This window comes from Rhinolophus sinicus, linkage group LG05, assembly GCF_036562045.2.
Source record: "Rhinolophus sinicus isolate RSC01 linkage group LG05, ASM3656204v1, whole genome shotgun sequence".
NCBI lineage: Eukaryota > Metazoa > Chordata > Mammalia > Chiroptera > Rhinolophidae > Rhinolophus > Rhinolophus sinicus.
Genome location: NC_133755.1, coordinates 93,177,365 through 93,199,913, shown reverse-complemented (window position 1 = coordinate 93,199,913; position 22,549 = coordinate 93,177,365). Strand labels below are relative to the sequence as shown.

The following is a 22,549-nucleotide window of genomic DNA, read 5'->3' as shown; positions in this document are numbered from 1 at the left end:
ATCTTAAACATATATGACGCATGGCCCTGTCTGTAACTTATTTATCAGAGATGTTTACTAATACAGTCTGTATTTATGTGGTTTTTTTTTCAGTATGGACCAATATTTACTGTCTTTGCTATGGGAATTCGAATGACCTTTGTTATGGAAGAAGAGGGAATTAATGTGTTTCTCAAATCCAAAGAAGTAAATTTTGAACTAGCCGTGCAAAATCCCGTCTATCGTACAGGTAAAGAATATTTTCAGATAGTTCATTTGAAATACAGCACTGGAATCCAGGACTAGTTTTAGGTAACAATCACATCCTTACTCCTTTGTCAAGAATGATGAGGCCCCATTATTTTACTCTTTAGAGTAGGGCTAGAAGGAGAAAAGAGCATATAATGAGTTTGGTCGTTGCAAAAACAAATTATAAGCAGCCTAATACATTTAGATCTCAGATGTGTAAGAGATGAGGTTACTGCCTCCCTGATGTTTTCTGTGGACAATGTTTAGAATCTGCATCCTGTTCTAGCTCCCAAGATGCCGCTAACCATTCTGCTACTGTGTGTACAATGTTCTACAGGCTGTAGCTCTTGGCTTGAGCACATGTTGCTACTCTGCTCCCTGAAAGTAGAATTCTGCTTAGTAAGCCCTTTGCTAGTGGCATTTCCTGCCGTATTCCATAGGGCTGTTAAGGTAAGTGGGTACCCTTTTGCCAATTCTCTATCCTCGGAGCCTGCTGGATTGCACTGCTCAGCATGCTTCCTGTGTGACTGTCTGTGTTTCTTCCCAGGCCACAGATAAGCAGGCTCACGCTGTTTGTCCTTTCAAGAATGCAGAGCTGCTTCATTTTGAGCCCAGTTCTTTTCTGTAGTCACAATGCCTGTGCTTGCTTCTACTGTCTGTGGCTTCTTTCTCTTTGCTTCCCTTTTTGTTTCTTTCTTAGGTTCCTTTTCATGTATCCTCTAGTGCATTGTTTGCTATTAAGACAACAAAAGTTTGTTTTAAAAGCTGGAAGTGATCAAAAGAGCATGATTATTTTTCTTCTTGCCTGCATGAAAATTACAGCATGTGCGTTAAATTTTTTTTGACTGTTTAGTACTTCTTGATATTTGGATTATGGAATTCCAAATCAAAGAATGTAAACACTTGGAAGCCTCTTCATCTGTAAGGTCACATACGCCTTCAGAAAAATATACCAGCTTACTTAACTGTCAGGTGTATGGAAGTGATCAAGTTTTTATACCTGTCTCTCCCCTGGGGACTTCCATGTTTAAATATTTCTATGTAACAGACAAAATGTGTTAATATTTACTATTGACACAGCTTCTCATTCTTCTCATATATTTCCCTAACACAGGAGATGAGTGCTCCAGGGTATCTAAAAATTACTTTTAATTAACCTACATAAAACTTAACCTACATATAACAAGATGATGAAATACAAAATTAAACATTTTTTTCTGAAAAAATTATTTCCATGTTTCCCCGAAAATAAGATCCAGCTGGACAATCAGCTATAATGCATCTTTTGGAGCAAAAATTAATATAAGACCCAGTCTTATTTTACTATAATATAAGACTGGGTCTTACATAATATAATATAATATAATACCTGGTCTTGTTTTACTATAATATAAGACTGGGTCTTATCTAATACAAGATCTGATCTTATTTTACTATAATATAAGACTGGGTCTTATGTAATATAATATAAGACCGGGTCTTATATTAATTTTTGCTCCAAAAGACGCATTAGAGCTGATAGTCCAGCTAGGTCTTATTTTCAGGGAAACAAGGTTTGAAGACATCAAACAGGATTTTAAAGAAGAATATAAAGGAACAATGAGTAAAAAATACTCAGTCATACTCACTACTCTAACCCAACCGGGAGTGTGCACTGTGGAAGGATCCTGAACACTAGTAAAAAGGAAATAGTGGGCCCAGCGTTATTCGTGGGCTTTGGAAAGGCTTCCCTGGTGGAAGTCATATTCAAGACGCTGCTTTAAAAAGAAATAGAAATCGTGAAATATTTTGGGCTTGTGGGTGTGGGTGTATGGGAGTGGGGTGAGGTTGGTCAAGTAGAGAATGTTCTGAGCAGATCGAACAGCTCATAAAAATGCTGGGAAACATAAAAGAGTGTGTTTTCAATATGCCTGGAATCTAGATTTAGAAGGGGGAGGGCTGCAAATACCACGAGACGGCTAGGACATTGGTAGAAAGCCTTGTAAACTTTGATAAGGACGGGAAGCCAGTGAAAGGTTTTAAACATGGAAATAAAATCACTAGATACGTGTTTCCCAGAGGCTTTCTTAATCACTCATTTAGAGATCATCTCTTAAAGTAAACTACCTTACAGACTTTTACTATCTCACAGTATAGGTTGAATCTTCACCTAGTTTTATTCACAGGTTATTTTATGTATTTGGTGGACTCTGTCTGTATTTCCTACTGACCAAATAATACTAGAGGTATACTTACTGTTTGCTTCAAGGAGTTGTTGCTTCTTTTGAAAATAGTTTTCTCTGTTTATAGCATCCATTCCAAAGAATATCTTTTTAGCACTGCATGAAAAACTTTATATCATAATGAAAGGGAAACTAGGTACTTCCAACCTACGTCAATTCACTGGACAGCTGACTGAAGAATTACATGAACAACTGGACCATTTAGGCACTCATGGGACAATGGACCTGAACAACTTAGTAAGGTAAATAGATGCATTAGTATTATTTCATCTCGTTCTTTTGAAATAAAAAAATTTGAATTCATACATTGGACTTCAAAAATTATCAGGTGAATTAATGAACTGTACCTACCTAGGCAGTTAAGAGATTATGTTACTATTTTAAATTCTAATTAATGAGAAAATTTCAGTTTGGCAGTATAGTTTTATGGTGAGCAAATAGCCAGTACATTTTAATACATTTACAGTAATTCTCTACAATTGTGTAGAGCATATAAGATTTACCTCTTATAATTGTCATGTATCCATCAGAATTTTGATAAAACATTCAGTGCCATTTGTGATTATTACAACAAGTGGACATTGAGAGAACCAAGGAGAGGAGAGACGAATCAAGTAGACAACAGGCGTCCAGGAGATGTTTGTGAGACATGAAAGTTGGCTGAAGCAAAGTCAGTGTGCCCCAGGGTCGTCCTAGAGGGGAGGTGCTGAGAGACTGATGAGACAGGAAAGGGCTGCAGAGGGGAGCCAAGTAGCACATGTCAGCCATGTTCTTGAAGCTTTCTGGCAAAGGGCTGGGGCATGGCAGCCATGAGAAAAATTCCCCACATGCATAGGAGATGTGGGAATTGAAGTTTCCTTAGGCACTTTTCCATCTCAGTGGGATACTGGGTTACTGAGGGCAAGATTCAACAGTTCAGGCTCATAAAAACAGAACAATATTTAATATTTTGTTAGTGGTCCAGAAAGAAAGAGAGAAAAGAACGAAGAAAACCAACCAACCAACCAAACTCTTAGCACGTTCAATATCTGCGACAAAACCGCAAATTCTCAGATATCTTTGAAATTTGGGGGCAAGAAGAGCCTTAACAATTTCTGGGGAGAAAGGGATGGAAAATAAAAATGAAATAACTAGTACTTAGTGTTACTAATCGGAGACATATTAAAAATCATTGATACTCATTTACTTAAGTTTGCCACAATAATCATTTTATTCACTTAACAGTAAAACTTGAGAGGTACTGTATTTCAATATGCAATAGTTCACATTTGTAGGATCCTGTAAGATTAGGAAATTCGGTGACTAATATTGTCCTGATTCTTTGGTTATTTTTTGCTGCTATCTAAAGAATGGACTGTATCTTAGTTATAAATAAATGCTTGTTAAAATTGCATTGAATCAATTTATTTCTGTGTTTATTTCATCTCACATTTGTCAGAATCTAACAATGCTTACTTAAAAAGCATTTTAAAACCTTCAGATAAATAAGACTACAATTTCAGTTACCCCTAAGTCGTCTTGACAACAATAGGCAAATATTGAAACCTCTTAAGGGTGAGTTTTCCCAAAAGAATCTGTCATGTATTATTATCTACCCCTTATATATAGCTATGAAATAATGCCATTTTTTGGTATTCTGATTTTATATTCTTTTTTGGTCATTGGGTCTGACTTTTGATATGTTTCTCTCCTTGTAGGCATCTCCTTTATCCAGCCAGTGTGAATATGCTCTTTAAAAAAGGTTTGTTTCCCACAAACAAGAGGAAAACAATGGAGTTTTATCAGAATTTTGAAGCTTATGATGAAGGTTTTGAGCATGGGTCCCAGATGCCAGAATTTCTCCTGAGGTAGAAGTTGTTGCCTGTCATTAATTCATTGACCAAGCTCTTCTCACCGATGCATACATCTCTTAATGTCTTCTGTTCTAAGTAGATGTAACAGCAGTTTAAGTGGAAGAGAGAGAACTATTTCTTTTGACCAGTTTTTGGTGTGTGTGTGTATGTGTGTGTATACATTGAGGGAGGTACAGAAGAAGAGATACACGTTTTCCTTTTTTTAAAACAAATTTGGGAGCAAAGATGAGAGAGAGAGAATGAATAGGAATATGAGAATGAAATGAAGAATTTATTTTGAGGCTTTTTATCCTATTTACAGCTTATCGCATTAATTGCTACAGCTTGGATCCGTGTTAAATCATCAAGTGTGGCTCGTTTCAGAATCAGACATTGTCCTCATTCCCTCTGAGGCAAAAATAGGTGTGGTCAAACGCATTTCTCAAAGTTGGTTCAGATAAATGTTTCTACAATGGTTCGAATGCAAAGTAACTCACGTTTTTTTTATTTCTTGGCAATTGGTCTACAATGGTTAATGGCCAGAAAATATGAAAGAGATTACAGCCAGTTTGCTTTTCCTGGCTTAATCCAGCAATGGGTCCTAGTTTTTCATCCTTTTGTAACTGACAATAGCCAGAGTAAAAGTAGACCAAGCAGATCGATCCATGTGGGCCCTGTTTTCTTAATTCAGTGCTAATCCTACAGGAATTTAAACATTTATTTGCAAAAGACACTAAAATGTGGCTGCATTGCCCCCTCGCTATTTTTCTTGTAGAGGAATAAATCTGAAGGGGTACCTCTTATTAAATTCTAGCTGAAGATGAAAAAGAAACTTGGAGAAATAATTATAATTCTGTAGACATTTCCCTGTTTATACTGTGACCTGTTACGCCTAAAGTACTTACAAATTAATTTATACACACATTTTTTTTTTTCTCACTTAGCAACTGGTCAAAATCTAAAAGGTGGTTTCTAGCATTTTTTGAGAAAAACATTCCAGATATAAAAGCATACAAATCTGAAAAAGATAATTCCGTGGTAAGTATACCTTAGCTTTTTTTGCTAAAATAGATGAGATGAAGACGAAGACAGTAATAAAGTATGATTGTTAAAAATATATTTTTGTTAAAAACCATGAGATTAGATACCATTTTTGTGCCAAGCACTGGTGTTAGACATACTTACACACATTTTATTGTCATATCCTCACAACAGTGAAGCAGGTATTAATCCTTTCTACATAGCAAATACCAGAGGGTACAGATCACAAAACAAAATTCTGAGGTTCTTTATTTATACAGAGGGTGCTGAAAACTGTATACACATTTTGAGAAATGAAAAAACTGTATTAAAATTGTAATAATATATACCGATAACAAAAGATGAGTGCCAGTCACGTTTGACTTCTGCAATTACAAGAGGTGCTCAAAGTGGTTACCAGCATAATTTTAATACAGTTTTTTCCTTTCTTAAAATGTGTATTCATTTTTTTGGCACCCTCTGGATATTATACAGTTGGCTGTATCAACAGTGACAGGTGGGAGTTATGGCAAATTAGACATGGATAATAAAGCTCTACAATAATTTGAAAAGCTGGGCATTAGGTGTTCATATCTTAAGTGTCTACATATGTGGTTCTTTTTTAAAAATTTTTTACTAGGGAATAGTGTGTTTTTCCAGGACCCATTAGCTCCAAATGAAGTCGGTGTCTTCAATCTAGTTGTGGAGGGCACAGCTCACTGGCACTCGTGGGAATCGAACAGGCAACTTTGTTGTTAAGAGCACGGGCTCTAACCAACTGAGCCATCTGGCCGCCCTACGTATGTGGTTCTTTAAGTGTGGCCCCCAGACTGATGGTACCAACGTCACTTGGAAACCACACAGTCAGAAACGGGAGCAGAGCCAAGCGATTTGTGGTTAATCAGCTTTCCAGATGGTTCCGATACTTGCTAATGAATGGTTCTCAGTCCTGGCTGCTCCTTAGAACCTCTGGGAGCTTTTGAAAATTGCCTGATTGTTCAGACCCACCCCTCAGAGACTGGAATTCGTTTAGTCTGGACTGCCTGGGCTCAGATCCAGCCCCGCCCCCCCCCTTGTATGACCTTGAGAATGCATAATATGTAATCTCTTGGCCTCAGTTTTGTCACCTACCTCAGAATGGTGGGGATTAATTGAGTTGATGTTTGTAAAGCTTAGAATATGTAAGGACTGCCTGAAAGCTTATCACTGTTATTATCATTTTAAAAAATCACTTCAGATCTTTTAGTATCTAAAGATGACATCAAAAGTTTTTTTTTTTTTTTGTCTTGATAGCATCATAAACAACTCTCCTTGACCCTGTAGAGGAAGATAGCCCAAGGAAAAAGGAATGTGTGCTTGTTTAGGTACCTTTCTCCTAAATTGAGAGAATAAAAAGCGATCCTTTTGGCCCTTCATTAACAAACTATGTTTCAGCGAATGATCCTATCTCACAAACAGACCAAGACAAGCACACATTTTGTCTGCATCATTTTCTAGGATTGAGGGGTAAAATTACTTGGGTATAAAAGCTGCACTCAGATACATCTGTAATCTATGAGCCTAGCAACAGGGTTTTCAATGCCCCAAGTAAAACTCCCTACCAGCACTACTTCTATAATAGCATCTATTTTCTTACTCTAAAGAAATGAGGCATTTTTAATCATAGGTAGTCTGACTCCCTTTTTGAATAAAGGCAAATTTTGAACTTAGCTGAAGCGAATCCAGTGTTTAAGACTTTGAGACAGAATTCAGTGTGGATATTCACGAGCAGTGTAACTTCCATTTTTCTATGTATTCTGTTTCCTTCCAGCAGTAGTCCCGCTGAACTGCTGTTCCCGTTTTCATACCCCCGTTTTAAAGAAAATAGAAGATTGTGTTGTCTTCTATCTACCACTAAGTAGATTTCAGTGGCCTAGTTAAGCAGAATACTGAATGAAGTTGTTTTGTTTGGGTTTTTTTTTTTAAATATTATACACACATTTTTGTCATATCATAAACATCAAATGTGATTTCTTCCATGTTATTATATATATATATATATATATATATATATATATATATATATATATAACTAGTATTTTCATTCACAGAATAGCATATCAAAAGAATGAAATACATCCATAGGATTTTTCGTGAAATATAAACTAGGTGTTGTAACAGCTTATATTGTAAGTAGGACAGAAGCCAGCTTTCAGTGAAATTTATACTTGAACTATTTTCAGTTCTGCTAATCCATTATTATAAAACCAATAAGACATTGCTAACCTTTATGGGGTGTTTACTCCATGCCAGGCATAGTATTACTGTTACACATTTCACAGATTCATTACTCATTTCACACAAGAACTTTCAGACCCCGAAAACTGGGGATTATTAAAACTAGAAATCTGGGGATTAGAATGGTTAATCACTTTTGAAACATTCCATGCCTTACTTAAGTAACAACAACAACCTCTCAGCTTATATTTTCTTTGATAGTGATTTATTTTCTGTGTTGTGGGATTGGAAGCAAAACTACTACATTATGGTACAATGCAGTTCTCTTCATCCCTAATCCAAGAGAGTTATGGATTGTGTCTCTAATGGGACAGGATAGTATAGTGGCTGGGAATGTGGGCTCTGGAGTCAGTGCCATGCTCACAGGGTTCGAATCCCAGCCTGACCATCTACAAGCTATATGTCCCTGTCAAAAATTCCATAACTTATTTATGCTCAATTTCCTCAAATGTAAAATGAAGATAATAGTATTTGCTTCCTGGAGTTGGGTAGATTGAATGGATTAAATACTTATAAAGCACTGAAAACAGTACTGCCTTAGCAATCAGTGACTAGACATTAGCTGCCATTATTTCTATCACCTAACCCTGAGTTATTTAGGATTCCAAGTTCATGAGTAACGTCATGAAAATGTTACAGTGTCTGAATTTCATCCTCACGATGGGCAATAGGCACCGACGAATCTGAGGACACCTGTCTATGAAGAAAATACCTTCATGGAATTCATGCGATGACCTGAGCACAATCATATAGTAGGTAGCCTTGGATGAGGCCATGATCTGACCTGGTTCCTTTCAAGTCAAATGTCAGGTCTCTGGTTTTAGAGAATTGCCCTATTTATAATACATTGGCTTGGTAGATTTCTCTCCCATGGTATGTAGTTTTGATTTAAGCACTTTATAAATAGTAACTCATTTTATTCTCAGAACAACCCTGTGAGGTTAGTACCATATTATGATCATGTTGTAGATGAGGAATCTGAGACACAAGAGCTTAGAGTAACTTGTCCAAGGTAACCTAGTTCTTAAATAACTAAGCCAGGTTCCAGTTTTACGTGTAAGAATCTTGGAAGTTGTCGCTTCATCCTAACAACAAATAAAAAACTGAGCAGACTGAAAAATCAACAACTCTTCTTGGATCCATTAAGTGAGAGAGGATACAGGTCAAACCACTCCCCCCAGGATTGGAGAGACCAATACGCAAATACCTAATGAATATTTCATTGAGAATTTTTACATCTATGTTTATGAGAGAGATTGGTCTGTACTTTTCTTTCAATGTTTTGTCTGGTTTTGATATTAGGGCAATGCTGACCTCATAAAATGAGTTAGGAAGTACTACCTCTGTTTCTATCCTGAAGACTGTTAGGCACGGCTGGTGGAATGAGTTACAGGAGACCAGGATTGGTCTATTAGAGTTTATTTGGTGTGTTTGAGCTGCGGGAGGTCAGGCTAGAGCAGAAGGAAAAGATCATAACCTCTGGGAGCAAAGAGGGGTATTGAGTTTTATAGGAAGGGGTAAGCGAGGCTGTTCCCCCTCCCATGCTTCAGGGGGTTTTCATTGACAAAAGGTTTCATTCAGGGCATGATCAAGCCCTCTGGCTCCACACCCTGGCCCCAGGTCACCATCCAGACAGCTATCCAGGCCCACTGATCACAGGCCCCTAAAAGATTAAGCAAGACAGGATCAAGACACGATGGCTTTTAAGATAGGTTTCTGCTCCTGGCCTAAATATGGCTTAACAAAGACATTGTAGAGAATTGGTATAATTTCTTCCTTAAATGTTTGGTAGAATTTACCAGTGACTCCATCTGGACCTGGTGCTTTCTGTTTGGGAAAGTTATTAATTATTGATTCAATTTTGTTAATACATATGTGCCTATTTAGATCATCTATTTTTTCTTGTAAGGTTTTTGGCAGATTGTGTCTTTCAAGGAAGTGGTCCATTTCATCTAGCTTATCAAATTTGTGGGCAAAGAATTGTTCAACGTAGTTGTTTATTATCTTTTTAATTGTCTTGGTTTTATAATGATGTCTCCTTTTTCATTTCTGATAGTAGTAATTTGTGGTGTCTTTTTTTCTTACTTAGCCTGGCTAAAGCCTTATTGATTTTATTTTTTTAAAGAAGCAGCTTTTGATTTCATGGATTTTCTCTATGGATTTCCTCTTTTCAGTTTAATTGAATTCTGCTCAAATTCTTATTTCTTTTCTTCTGCTTATTTTGGGTTTAATTGGCTTCTTTCAGGTAGAAACTTAGATTGTTGATTTTAGATTTCTTCTTTTCTGATATATGCATCTATGCTGCAAATTTCCTTCTAAGCAATACAATACAAAGTATTTTCACTGCCCTAAAATATCCTCTATGCTCTTCCTATTCATTTTTAGCCATAAAACATACCTTAACAAATTTAAAAGAATAGAAATCATGTAATATCTACTTTTAGACCACAACATAATTAAAATAGAAATCAATAACAGAAAGCAAAATCCCAAAACATGTGGAGATTAAATAACACACTTCTAAATAACACATGGGTCAAAGAAGAAATCCTAAGAGAACATAAAAATATTTTGAAACAAATGAAATGAAAACAACCTACCAAATTTTGGGATGTAGCAAAAGCAGTGCTTATAGCAGCTTTATTCATTTTTGCTGAAATTTGGAAGCAACAGAGATAACACTTTTAGTATGTGAATGGATTATAATGATAGGTATGTATATGTCATTATACATTTGTCCAAACCCATAGAGTGTACAACATGAATAGTGAACTCTAAGGTAAATTATAGACTTTATGTAATTATGATTGTGTCAGTGTAGGTTCATCCTTGGTGAAAAATGTACCATTCTGATGAGCCATGTTGATAATGGAGAATGCTAGCTATGTAGGTGTGGGGATAAGGGTTATATGAGCCAGCTCTGTACTTTCCTCTCAGTTTTATTGTAAACCTGAAACAGTAAAGTCTTAAGAAAAGAAAGCTATGGCAAGTTTTGAACCAGTGCAATGAGGGAGTTGAGCTCCTACTGCTAATTACCATACTAGGAGTAAGTATGTAAATCCCTTAACCTGCCTCAAACTGCAAACCTAGTAATGGCAAAATAGTATCTTTCAGATCAAAGAAAAATGCGTGGTCTTTCATTTATTAACATCAGTCTTTGTTACATACCTGTGGTTTGACAATGTTTATTTCCTTTAAACAGACATTAATGCAGGCTTTGCTGGACATCATAGAGAGAGAAACAAATGAGAAAAGTCCAAATTATGGGCTTCTACTACTTTGGGCTTCTTTGTCCAATGCTGTTCCTGTAAGTATATTAGTGAAATAAGAGTTACATGTCTGTGTACACAATTTTTCCCTTCATCTTTCTTTCTTTACCTTTCTTCTTTCTTCCTTCCTTTCCTTTCCTTTCCTTTCCTTTCCTTTCCTTTCCTTTCCTTTCCTTTCCTTTCGTTCTTTCCTTCTTTCCTTTCTTTCTTTCTTTCTTTCTTTCTTTCTTTCTTTCTTTCTTTCTTTCTTTCTTTCTTTCTTTCCCTTCCTCCTCCCTCCCCCTCCCCCTCCCCCTCCCCCTCCCTCCCTCCCTCCCTCTCCCTCCCTCCCTCTCTCTCTCTCTGTTTCTCCTTCCTTCCTTCCTTCCTTCCTTCCTTCCTTCCTTCCTTCCTTCCTTCCTTCCTTCCTTCCTTCCTTCCTGTCTTTCTTTTTAAATTTCTTTTTTTTCCGTTGCTAATCTTCCTGTCACAATTTTTTTCCTGAAAGCTGTTTTTTTTTTTTTAACTTTTATTTATTTTAAGTGTGTTTTTCCAGGACCCATCAGCTCCAAGTTAAGCAGTTGTTTCGATCTAGTTGTGGAGGGTGCAGCTCACAATGGCCAATGTGGGGATCAAACCGGGAACCTTGGTGTTAAGAGCAGCGTACTCTAACCAACTGAGCTAACCAGCTGCCTCCCCCCTTTTCAGTCTTTTCACTTCTTATTATGGGGAAGGAAAAGATTGCAATGGAGTTGTTTGTAAGACAGAAAAACAAAAACAATGCCTAATGAAATCTCAAGATCACAGAGGAGGCGAAGCAGAGATCTGAAGTGAATTTTGTCTCTGAAATATAGTATGTCACAGACTAAAGGGGAAACCTTGCTCTTTGGGGTCAGTCGTGACAATACCTGCTTATGGAGCATTTTCTGTGTCAGACAGTGCGTTTAGTATGGGTGCTGCAAAGATGAATAAGGCTTGACCCCTACCTTGTATTGGGAAGAGAGTAGGTAAACAGATAGTTTAAGATAGAATTGGGCTTGAACCCCTATATCCCTAGGCATAGCTGTGGAACCTCATAGAGGTCAGTTAAACTCTGAGCCTCTGTTTCCTTGTTGGTAAAAAAGAGATAATCAACTCCTAGTATGATCCAAGGACATGGGGACTTATTAATAGTCATTCTCATTTCTCTACAAGGTTGTTGTGAGGATTTGAGATAAGCCCAGCTGGTACCTGATGAATATTAGTTATTTGTCTTCCCCCGACCGCCCTCTTGTGTGTATCATTCTGTTTGTATTGCTTGGCGTCTTGGTCTTGTAAGCTTCCCCTTCAAGGAAGCTGGTGACATTGGAACTCACCAAACGTCTAAAGAGAGCAGAGACTTTTTAACTGTTTCTTTTTAAAGCTGTTATGAACTAGATTAAAGCCATGAGATTTGACTGCCACTTCATGTTCGATGCACACCGGTTTCCTGTGTCAGGAGGATTTCACATTAGCCTAAGGTGCACTTATATTATCTGAGCAATTAAAGGGTAACCTTTTTCATATATTTGTTTTCTACTAAACAGGAACATTCAAACCATCTCTAACGATAGACGTCATTTTTCTTCTAACCAAGAGAAATAAGATGTTTTAAGTATTATTTATTTCTCGTTCCTCTTATGATGGGCCGGGCTGTTAAAGACTTTCTAATACTGATAATCTAGTTTCCTTTAACCTGTTTTTATTGGGGAAAGAGCAGAAATAGAAATTCTGGTTTCTCTGCTCAAATGTGTGTCAACCACTAGAATATGTATAAATAGTTCATCTTTTCCCCTTCTTTATGTAGCACTAATATTAATCTCTGATTGCTCCTTCCATAATTTTCTTGGAAACTGAATAAGATATAGCAAAATCAAAAAGCAAACATCAAAACAACTCTCAAAGCAGCAACCTGTGTCACAGGATTGCTTTTCAAGATCCCATTAGAAAAATTCCCCAGAAGAAAGGGACACAAAGCCCCATTGATCTGACCTAGGGGAAGTCAGTTCTTTGGAATTTGTTCCGGGCACTGGTCTGAAAGGATTTAAGTCATTAATTTCAGAAAGAAAGTGTCTGATGATTAGTGAAAGGTCCGTCTCACTGGCTGTTGTTGGCACTTTCAAGAGGCAGCTGGTGTGTGGGCAGAGACCCTGGAAAGGCTTTGGGTCAGGTCCAAAGCCAAATCCCAGTGCTGGACGATGGTGGGCCAGTTATTTAACTTCTCTGAGCCTCAGTGTCCTCGTCTCTAACACAGGTTTCATACTATCTACCTCACAGGAGAGTTGTGAGGATTCTTTTAGTAAAAATGGAAAGTGGCTAACAGTCTCTGGCACAAAGTAGGCGTAGGTGCTCAATAAATGTTAGTTTTCTCTTATATAAAGTAAAGCCATGAAAAAAAAGCCGCCCTGGCTTCCAAAACTTAAACCACTCAAATGCCCCCAGGTGGGAGTGGCCACCGGTATCCCGGCTTCTGTGATTTCCAACTGTTACCTAGACAGCCCCTGAAAATCCCACCAGAAGTGTACCTGACCTTTCTTCGTTCCCAGATCATATTCTTAGCTTTTCTCCTACTCAGTGCTCTGCCCCAAGGCCCATGGAACTTAGAGCTGAGGCTTCATATTGGCTTGCCACAAGGTACTAGGCGGCTCCGTGATGGCCTAGGTGAACTTTGCTGGACTGGCCCAAGATGTTAACCACAACTTAGGAAACTATTTCTATGGGGAAACCATTTCCAAGTCCCAAGAAATTTCTGACTCCCAGATGAACTTTTAAAGAACATTTTTGCAAGTCTAATGTCAAAGCTGACATTTTTCCTTTTAAAAATCTGTTTCTCTGAAGCTCTTTCTGAACACTTTCAGTAGTGACCCCCACCCTGCCACCCCATCCCACCCTCAACTCCCACAGCATTTATTATCTGTGCCTCCCATCCCTTGTACATTTAGCTATTCTCGATCCTGGGTGTATCTCATATCCCTAAATACGTGGAAGTTCTTGGGGCAGGAATTATGTCTTACAGAAATTTGTGTTTACCGTGAGTGGCAGAAGACTATCTACGTGACATGTTATAGAGAATTCCATCAATATTTGTTAAATCTTTTTTTGAATGGAGGAATAAGTGATGCTGAAGAACGTACTCAATTCATCTTCTCTGTGACACATCAGGACAGAACTTCCCTCCCTGTCCCTTGACACCTTTGTCCTTACCTCTCCAAGGCAATGAAAGGCATGTTAGTGGCTGCTTCTGAAGTTCAGTGAGCCAGGTGGCCCTTCCCCTTTTTGCCCAGCCCTCACCAGGGACTTGACCCCTTTGGCAAAATATTAAGTGATAACTTTGGGGAGCAGTCTTTAACTCCTTATCAAATGTGGGTGCATAAACACCTCAAGATCACTTATTCTTGTTTGTTGATTCCGTAATGTTTATAAACTTGACTCTCTCTTACATGCTTTTTCTTTTGCTTTTTTTAAAAAACGTAACCTGGTTTTCTAAAGCAGAAAATCGGTTTTTAGATGTGAAATCTGTTAAGAAAAGAGGTGTTAAAAATGACAGCTAGCATCATTGTACCACCCCTTCTCGTTTCGCTGAATGCCTTGTGTTATAAAAATAAATATTACGCAGTTTTAGTGAATCTCTAAAATTCTAATTAAGCACATAAAGTGCCAATTCCCCTCTTTTTTTGTGTAACTGAAAATCTATGTACAATCACTAAGATTTTTTTCCCCCGGACATGATTTGTGACTCTTTAACAAGATGAATTGAGTATGGAGTGGTTATTAATTAAATACAGTAATTCAGCACTTCCATCTATAGATAATAGTAAAAAGGGCCTGAATAGGGAGACAGAAGACAGCTCTCTGAGCATCTTCTGTAAAAATGCAGTAGGTGATCTCTAGGGTAATTCTTTCATAATCTGAAAAATGCCACAGAAAGCGGGTCTCCGATTGTAGTGGCCTTGGTTTACCACATTTATCCTTGCACTCTCAGTTTAATGTCACAGAGGGAAACACAGTAAGCAGTATTGAATTTGGCTTTGTCGCAGCACTTCCTTTCAGACAATTGCTCTTCCTCTTTTGACCACAGAGGGGAGCATTAGGATTATTTAAAGGTACCTAAATTACTTCACCAATGAGACAGAAAGACTAAAGTTACACCGTTTTGTCTGAGTCATTTCAGGACTGGTTTTCCTAGATGACATTTCTTTCGCAATACATGTTCATTGAAAAAACATGAGAGGGAAGCCTAAGCATCTTTTAATGATTTTATACAGGTTTCCTTCCCTGTATAACTTAAAAATAGAAGTGAAAACGTTTACCTGAGCTAGTGGAAAGCTAATTTTTGAGATATATAGCAGTATGATTTTATTTTGTAATACTACAATGAGGAAAGACCTGAAACCCTTTTGTTTGGTCTAGAGAGCGAACTTGCAAGCATTCTATACGCGCGGTAGCACCCCATGAGCTTGCAAGCACCCTTTATTCAATAAGACGTGAAAGGACCTGATTTTTTTATATTGAGTACTCTCATAATTTAGTTTATGAGACCTTAGGTATAGTTTCTGGGACTTCTTTAAAATTACCATGGTTCATTTGCAGAATATATGATTTGCTAATTCATTTGTATTTCAAGGAAATTAAATCTTGAAAAATGTTTTTGTTTTAGATTGAATTAACATTCTTAAGTGTCATAATTTGTTGTTTCTAAATATTTAATGTATGCCTATATAATATTTTATATTGTGTATTAGTAAGAAACATCCTACTTTTCTCATTTTTTAAGGACAGTTTAATCTATATAAACAGTACGAGGTCTGACAATTAAGTTTGCAAACTCATCCCAATTAAGTTCACAAACTCGTCCTAGAAAAAGTGCTATGTACCTCATTGCGGAATATCACTACGGTCACCTCCGAAGTACTCCCCTTGGGAAGCTGTGCACCGGCGCCAGTGCCTAGTCCACCCTTAAAAGCAATTTTGGAACTCTTTTTCTGGAATGGCCATCAGAGCGGTCGTCATATTACCCTTGATGTCCTGAATGTCATCAAAATGTCTTCCTTTCAATATTTCCTTTATCTTCAGGTAAAGAAAGAAATCACTGGGGACCAGATCAGGTGAGTAGGCAGGGTGTTCTAATACAGTTATTTGTTTACTGGCTAAAAACTTCCTCACCGACAATGCCGTGTGAGCTGGTGCATTGTCGTGATGCAAGAGCCATGAATTGATGAAAAGTTCAGGTCGTCTAACTTTTTCATGCAGCATTTTCAGCACTTCCAAATGATAAACTTGGTTAGCTGTTTGTCCAGTTAGTACAAATTCATAATGAATAATCCCTCTGATATCAAAAAGGTTAGCAACATTGTTGCAACACGTTGTGAACTTAATTGTCAGACCTCGTACAGTGAAACTATAGTGACAGAATAAAATTATAAATTGGACCTCTTAAAGATAAGTAACCCCTCTGTAGTTCATAAAACCTAGTTTTAAAAAATGCTGTTTACTAACACGCCTTTACATTTAGTTTAAACATTTTTCTTGTTTCTTTTAAATGTTTGTGACTAATGCTAAGTATTCTTTTCTTCACTTTCAAGGAAGGTTGTATGTTTTGATAGATGTTTTTCTTCTTAAGGTTGCATTTTGGACACTTGGATTTGTCCTCTCTCATCCCAGTATCCACAGGACCATTATGGAAGGCATATCATCTGTTTATGGCACAGCAGGTACTAAAATTGAATTAAATTACATAATTGAACAGACGTCTAATAATATGTGTTTGTCACACATCACAGGCAAAGTCAAATGCCCAGAATTTTATAGAAATTCAACATAGTCCAAAATTGAACCTAATTTTTTATGCATTTCAGGATCTAAATTGATCAGGTAGAACCCTAGAATTTAATTACTCCGTTGTTTTCCAAATGATGGAATAAAGCTGGAGAGATAGCGATTTCCCTAACCTCCCTACATAAACATAAATATATAATGTACAGTACTTTTTATTCTAATCTCTTGGCCCCTAACCTCAATTGAGCTGCAGTCCATAGTTTTGGACTTCAGGATTTTCCAGATTTTATAAAAGTAATATGGTGCATATTGCATATATTACGTAACAGTACTAATGGGTAAGGAGGTCAGGTAACATTTTACCACCAAAGGAATTATTTTAAAAGTTACAGTTGTTAGCGATTTCCGGATTTAGAACTACAGATAGGGATTGCTGCCTTTCCCTTTTTTGTTTCAAATTCAAGCTCTGCAACTGTAATCTGTTTTAAAAAGCAGGAATAAGCTTGAATGGAGACTGTTCAACTACTTGTTTATTCAGCATAATTTGACCTGTTTTGGGAGTAGAATTTAAAAAAAAAAATCTTAATTAATATGTCATATTATGTATTCTGATATAAAAAAGGTAACAGATGTCTTGGTTTACTTGTAAGAAAACAATATACCGTGTTTCCCCAAAAATAAGACCTAGCCGGACCATCAGCTCTCAAGCGTCTTTTGGAGCAAAAATTAATATAAGACCCGGACTTATTTTACTATAATATAAAACTCGGTCTTATTTTACGATAAGACCGGGTCTTATATATAATGTAATATAATATAAGATTGTGTCTTAATTAATATAATAATATAATATAATATAATATATAATACCACATCTTATATAAGACCGGGTCTTATATTAATTTTTGCTCCAAAAATTAATCATTAGAGCTGATTGTCCAGGTAAGTCTGATTTTCGGGGAAACACGGTAATAGTAAGACAAAAGATATGATGCCAATTAACAGTTAACCCGCCCTTCATGTTTACTGAAAATATTTTCTTTGGAATTTTTTATTTCTTTTGACTGCTCCTTACTGAGTTAAACCAAAAAGCAAATTGTGTGACCAACATGAATGTCTAAGCCATACTGTCTCTGAGCCTGGAGTGTAAGTCAGCAGGTGCTGGGTGTCATCTCATAGAAATCGTGAACATTAGAACCAGTGGCTATCAACAGTGCTGTCAAGTTAGATTTGGAGACACAATGGTGAATGGAAGAGAAGATCGCATGCCTTTATGGCGCTTATATCCGCGAAGCTAATGAAAATGTGCATGTCTACAAATGGTAAAAGGGACTGTGTCCTTGATTGTCACAAATTCTCCTTTACCATTTCCTTACTGAGGGCCTTCTCTTGACTTAAAGCTCTCCAAATTCCTGGTCTTTAGGAAACAAAAAGGTACAGGTGGGACCAGTGGGGATAATGTGGGAAACCTATCTGACCTCAAGGCCACAACACAAGTATTACATTGATCTGAATTTCTACAACGCTTCTATCTTGAACACAGTTGTAACAGAGAAAGAGAAAACCTTTTCTCTTCCTCCACATTCTGGTTTATTTTTAGAACCTATTTTCTCCTCTGGCAGAAAATTGCTCCTTCAAATCGTCGTACCAGTGGAATAGCTACACTATGTCAATGCTTTCAGTTCATGACGCTTACAGAATTGAAAACAGTTTAATAAAATATAGAAAACATTTGTGCCATGCTTAGGTAGAAACAATTCAGATCAATTCCTACATAAGATGGAGTAGCAGCTCAGGAATTTAGATGTTGTAAGAGGAGACCACAGATCTTCGGGGGTCGGTATCAAGGCAGATAGCCATGTGCGCCTACAAAAGATCCTGTCAGAGAAAGAACATTAAAGATAATGGAACAAGAATCTGACTTGATATGGCAGTTTTCCCATTTTTATTTTATTTTCTGTCACAAGATCACCATTTCCTTTTTGGAGATGTCCGTAGTGAATTTCCAACTCCACATCCCTCTGGCCCTGAACTTAACATAATGTTTTATTTTATATTGTGGTGCTTTACATTAATTGGTTTTCAGATATTGAAACACCCTTGTATTCCTGAGATAAATCCTACTTAGGGTGTATAATCCATATAAAACATGTAATTTTTGTATATCGCTGGATTCAGTTTGCTAGTGCTTTGTTGAGGAATTTCACGTCTAATATCTAATAGAGGATATTAAGCTATAATTTTCTTTTCTTGAGATGTCTTGGTCTGGTTTTGGTATCAGAATAATTCTGGCTTTACAGAATGACTTTAGAAATGTTCTCTCCTCTTCTATTTTCTGGAAGAGTTTGTGAAAGAGTGATATTAATTCTTCTTTAACCATGTAATAGAATTCAGTAGTGAAGTAAACTGGTTCAGAGATTATCTTTGTGAGAGGTTTTGTTTTGTTTTGTTTTGTTTGTTTGTTTAGTGACTTTCTAAAATTAATTCTGTAAGATTTGTATTCTTTATCATATGTGGCCACTTATTTCTCTGCTTGTTTAATTTAGTGGTCAACTGATACTTGGACTTTCTTTACACTAGGAATGAACAAGTTCTTTACCAACGGGCTCTATGTGCATGTAAATACATGCCTTCAACACTCGGCCAGGCAGTTGACAACTCTGCCCTAGCTTTCACTTCCTGCTTGCACAGAACCTCACAGTTACTCATTGGTGATACCTGGGGCCTTCTCAGGTCTTCCCTGAGCATGAGTACAGCCCTGGGCATTTGTTTAGCCCTACACTAGTGCACGGCATTCAATGTCTGCAGGAATGCACTGCACCTCCTCAAAAGGCCTTCGAACATGTGTCATTTCCTAGCTTTTTATTTTAATCTTTTTGCTTTGCCTATTGTTTGCCCCAATTATTATCTATTGCCTCTGGTAGCTGCAAAGTTAAACCATTATCTTTAAAAGTTTTCAACCACAACTCCCCCCGCCCCCCCTCCATACACACTTAGCTCCAAGTCAGGTCAGATAAAGACAATCTTGCAAGTGGGATTTTCCAGGGGACTGCCAGCCAGGTCAAATAATGAGAATTTTCTAGGAATGGGGTTTTGGAGTAGTTCCAACCCAGTTCTGCCCCCTCCAGTGGCTGCTGGGCTACAGGTTTGCACTATGATTACAAGCTATTCATTTTCAAGGTTACTGTGGAGCTGTAGAGAGGGGGGTGTCAATAGGGCAGGTTAAAATGTCATTATGCTTGCTGTTTTTATCAAGATTCAGCTTTTTTTTTCCCTTTTTTTTTTAAATTTGGGTAAATTGGGTAAACACTCCCTGAATTGCTGCAAGCCTTTAGTTAATTTCCAGAGTTCTGAAAAAGTTGATTTTGACCATTTTTTTTTTTTTTTTACCAGATTTCTCATTGGTTTTGAAGAGGCAGTTCTTGGAATCCTTACTCTACCATTTTTGCCAACATCACCCTGAGCCATACATTTTTTAATTTCTTTTAGGAAGCCTTCCAGATTCATGTGGGTTAACCCTTCATTTGTCTGTTTATTAGCTTGGCCCTCAAACATCTTTTGAGTGCCCAGTGTGTCACTGTGTGAAGTACCAGGGCTGTGACGGTGAGTGAGGTGTGGTGCTTGGTGCTCTCAAGGAAGCTCGGGAAGTGCTTTTTTATAACAACGGAAGCAGGTTTGGAAGTTTCCAGAAGAGGCTAGGAGAGAAAAGGGAATATTTGCATGATTTCTCTGGAGACGTGCACCTGCTGGTGAATTCTGTAGGTTTTCTGGGCCTGGAACCTTTACCTTGTTTTCGTTCATCTTTTAGTCAGCTCAAATGTCATTCCTCAGGTAGGTCTTTTAGACCTACCCTGTCTAAAGTCACGTTCCCTTTAGCGATTCTCTGGCTTGTCTCACTCTTTGTTTACCTCTGAAGAACAATTATTTCGTTTTTAGTATATTTACTCATTTATCCTCTGCCTCATTTACCAGAACATAATCTTTCCAGCAAAAGGAACAATGTCTGTGTTGGTCTGTATAGCATCTCCGGCTGCTTTGAATCAAAAAATTATTCAACAAATATATTCTGAATGAATTTAATGAACAAATACAAGAATATATTTTTAAGAGATGAGTGTCTTAGTCTAACCTTCATTTGCAGCTTTGTCACCCATCCCATAGGAAATGAGCATTTTATGTAAAGTTTTTGACAGTTCCCTATGCTTAATTTTTGAGTTAGCAGAACCCTAGTCTCAGCCAATATCTTATCAGTAATTTGAGACACTGAGTAGTCTCAGTTCCAAGAATCCATATGAATGGTAGTGAATGCTAGCATTTCCTTAGGGTTTTGAACTCTGTAAAGCATTCTCTTGCCTAAGATTTTATTTTATCCCTTGGTCTTGGGTGAAATGTACATTATCAAACCATTGAGAATCTGATAAAGAATGTTTTGCTTGGTTACAGAGTTTTAGGTTACAATTCCTGGAAATTAGTCTTTTTTTTTAACTTTTAACTTATAAATTACAGTGCATTATTTCAATAACCTGTCATAGCCTCAAAAAACACATTGCAAGAACTGAATCAGATTTCCTGGGTTCGAATCCAGTCTGAGACCCTTACTAATGGTGTATCCTTATTCAAGTTACCAAATTCTTTAAGCCTGTTTTATTTTTGTGATAATGGCAAAATAAGAATGCCCATTTCGTGGGATTCTTAGGAGAATATAGCAAATATAAAGTAGATAGCACAGTGCATGTTTTATCAATCTTAGCTATGACCCAAACTGATGTAACGATATCAGTCATATGAAATTTTATAATTTTCCCACGTCATGAAATTAGTAACTATTATGAGCCTTCTTCTTCCAAATATTAGTCCTTGTTTTTTGAAATAACATAGTTTCCTTGAATGTTTGTAGCAATAATTGAATTACTGTTCTATACATTTGCAATCTTATGAAAGGACTGAAGTATAGCAGAAAATATATCATGAGGCTATTTATGTCTAATGTTATCCTAGAGGATAGCAACAAAAGCAATGAGAATAGCGCTCACTAAGATAACACTAAGTACCAGGCCCTATTCTAAGTGCTCTTCTTGAATCATCCCTTCTCAATGATACTATTTACCTTTATTTTAAACATGAGGAAAATGAAGTACCAATTAAGCAATTTGCTCAAGACCACACAGCTAGTAAATGGAAGAACTATGATTTGAACCAAAGTTTGTCTGGCTCTAGAGTTGACTATACAAATTAGCAAATCTCCTTGTTTTAAAATGTTCTTCAGAATGCCTGAAGTAAGATGATTAGATCCAATTTCTAGCTTTATTCCATTCCAAGTTGCTTCCATATTAAATTTTCTAAACCACAGCTCTAGTGACGCGACACGTGTACCCAGAAAGTATTCCTGGAGCGATCATGTGCAGTTTCCTGAGCCCGATGCTGCGGCCTCGGTGTTCTGACCCATCTTTGTGTGCAGAGCGATAGTCTAACTAAGGTGGACCTTTGACTCTTCTCTAAAAACACTCTCCATTTTCTCTTTGCTGTGTGTTATATTTGTAACATCTACTGTGACTTAATTTTGATCCCTTTATAAGACTTTGCTCCTAAGTACACTTAGAGATTAGAAAAAATGTTTTCTAAACGGAGCACCTCATTTTTGATTCAGAAAATAGGATAACCATGTTTATAACCAGCCTTTTCTAAAACAATGTGGTGTGGCTGTCTTGACCATGAAATTTACCCAAACAAAATAATGGTGACTGGTAATAAACACCATAGAGAGCTATGATTTGTGGTTTATAGGTAGAAGCAACTTATTGTGTACCTATGTCTTCATCTGACCTAAGTCACCTAGACATGTGGATCCCAACCCCTCTAAATATCTCTCATATTGTGATCTAGTCATCACTAGTCGCTTGGTAGATCCAAGTTCTCTTCCTTCACTGGT

At 37.2% G+C, this 22,549-nt stretch overlaps 1 protein-coding gene across 3 annotated transcripts in view; it reads left to right on the top strand.

Annotated features, from left to right (window-relative positions):
• CYP39A1 (cytochrome P450 family 39 subfamily A member 1) overlaps positions 1-22,549 on the top strand; it is a 74,222-nt gene that overhangs the window by 8,705 nt on the left and 42,968 nt on the right. For 2 of the 3 annotated variants that reach the window (XM_019734713.2, XM_074333033.1), the window contains exons 2-7: positions 94-229; positions 2,518-2,692; positions 4,148-4,297; positions 5,227-5,320; positions 10,782-10,886; positions 16,466-16,556. In XM_019734713.2, coding sequence (XP_019590272.2) covers positions 94-229; positions 2,518-2,692; positions 4,148-4,297; positions 5,227-5,320; positions 10,782-10,886; positions 16,466-16,556 — 751 coding nt within the window. Of the gene's footprint in view, positions 1-93; positions 230-567; positions 679-2,517; positions 2,693-4,147; positions 4,298-5,226; positions 5,321-10,781; positions 10,887-16,465; positions 16,557-22,549 lie in introns of those variants that run through there. The other variant, XM_019734714.2, reaches the window with a different exon arrangement.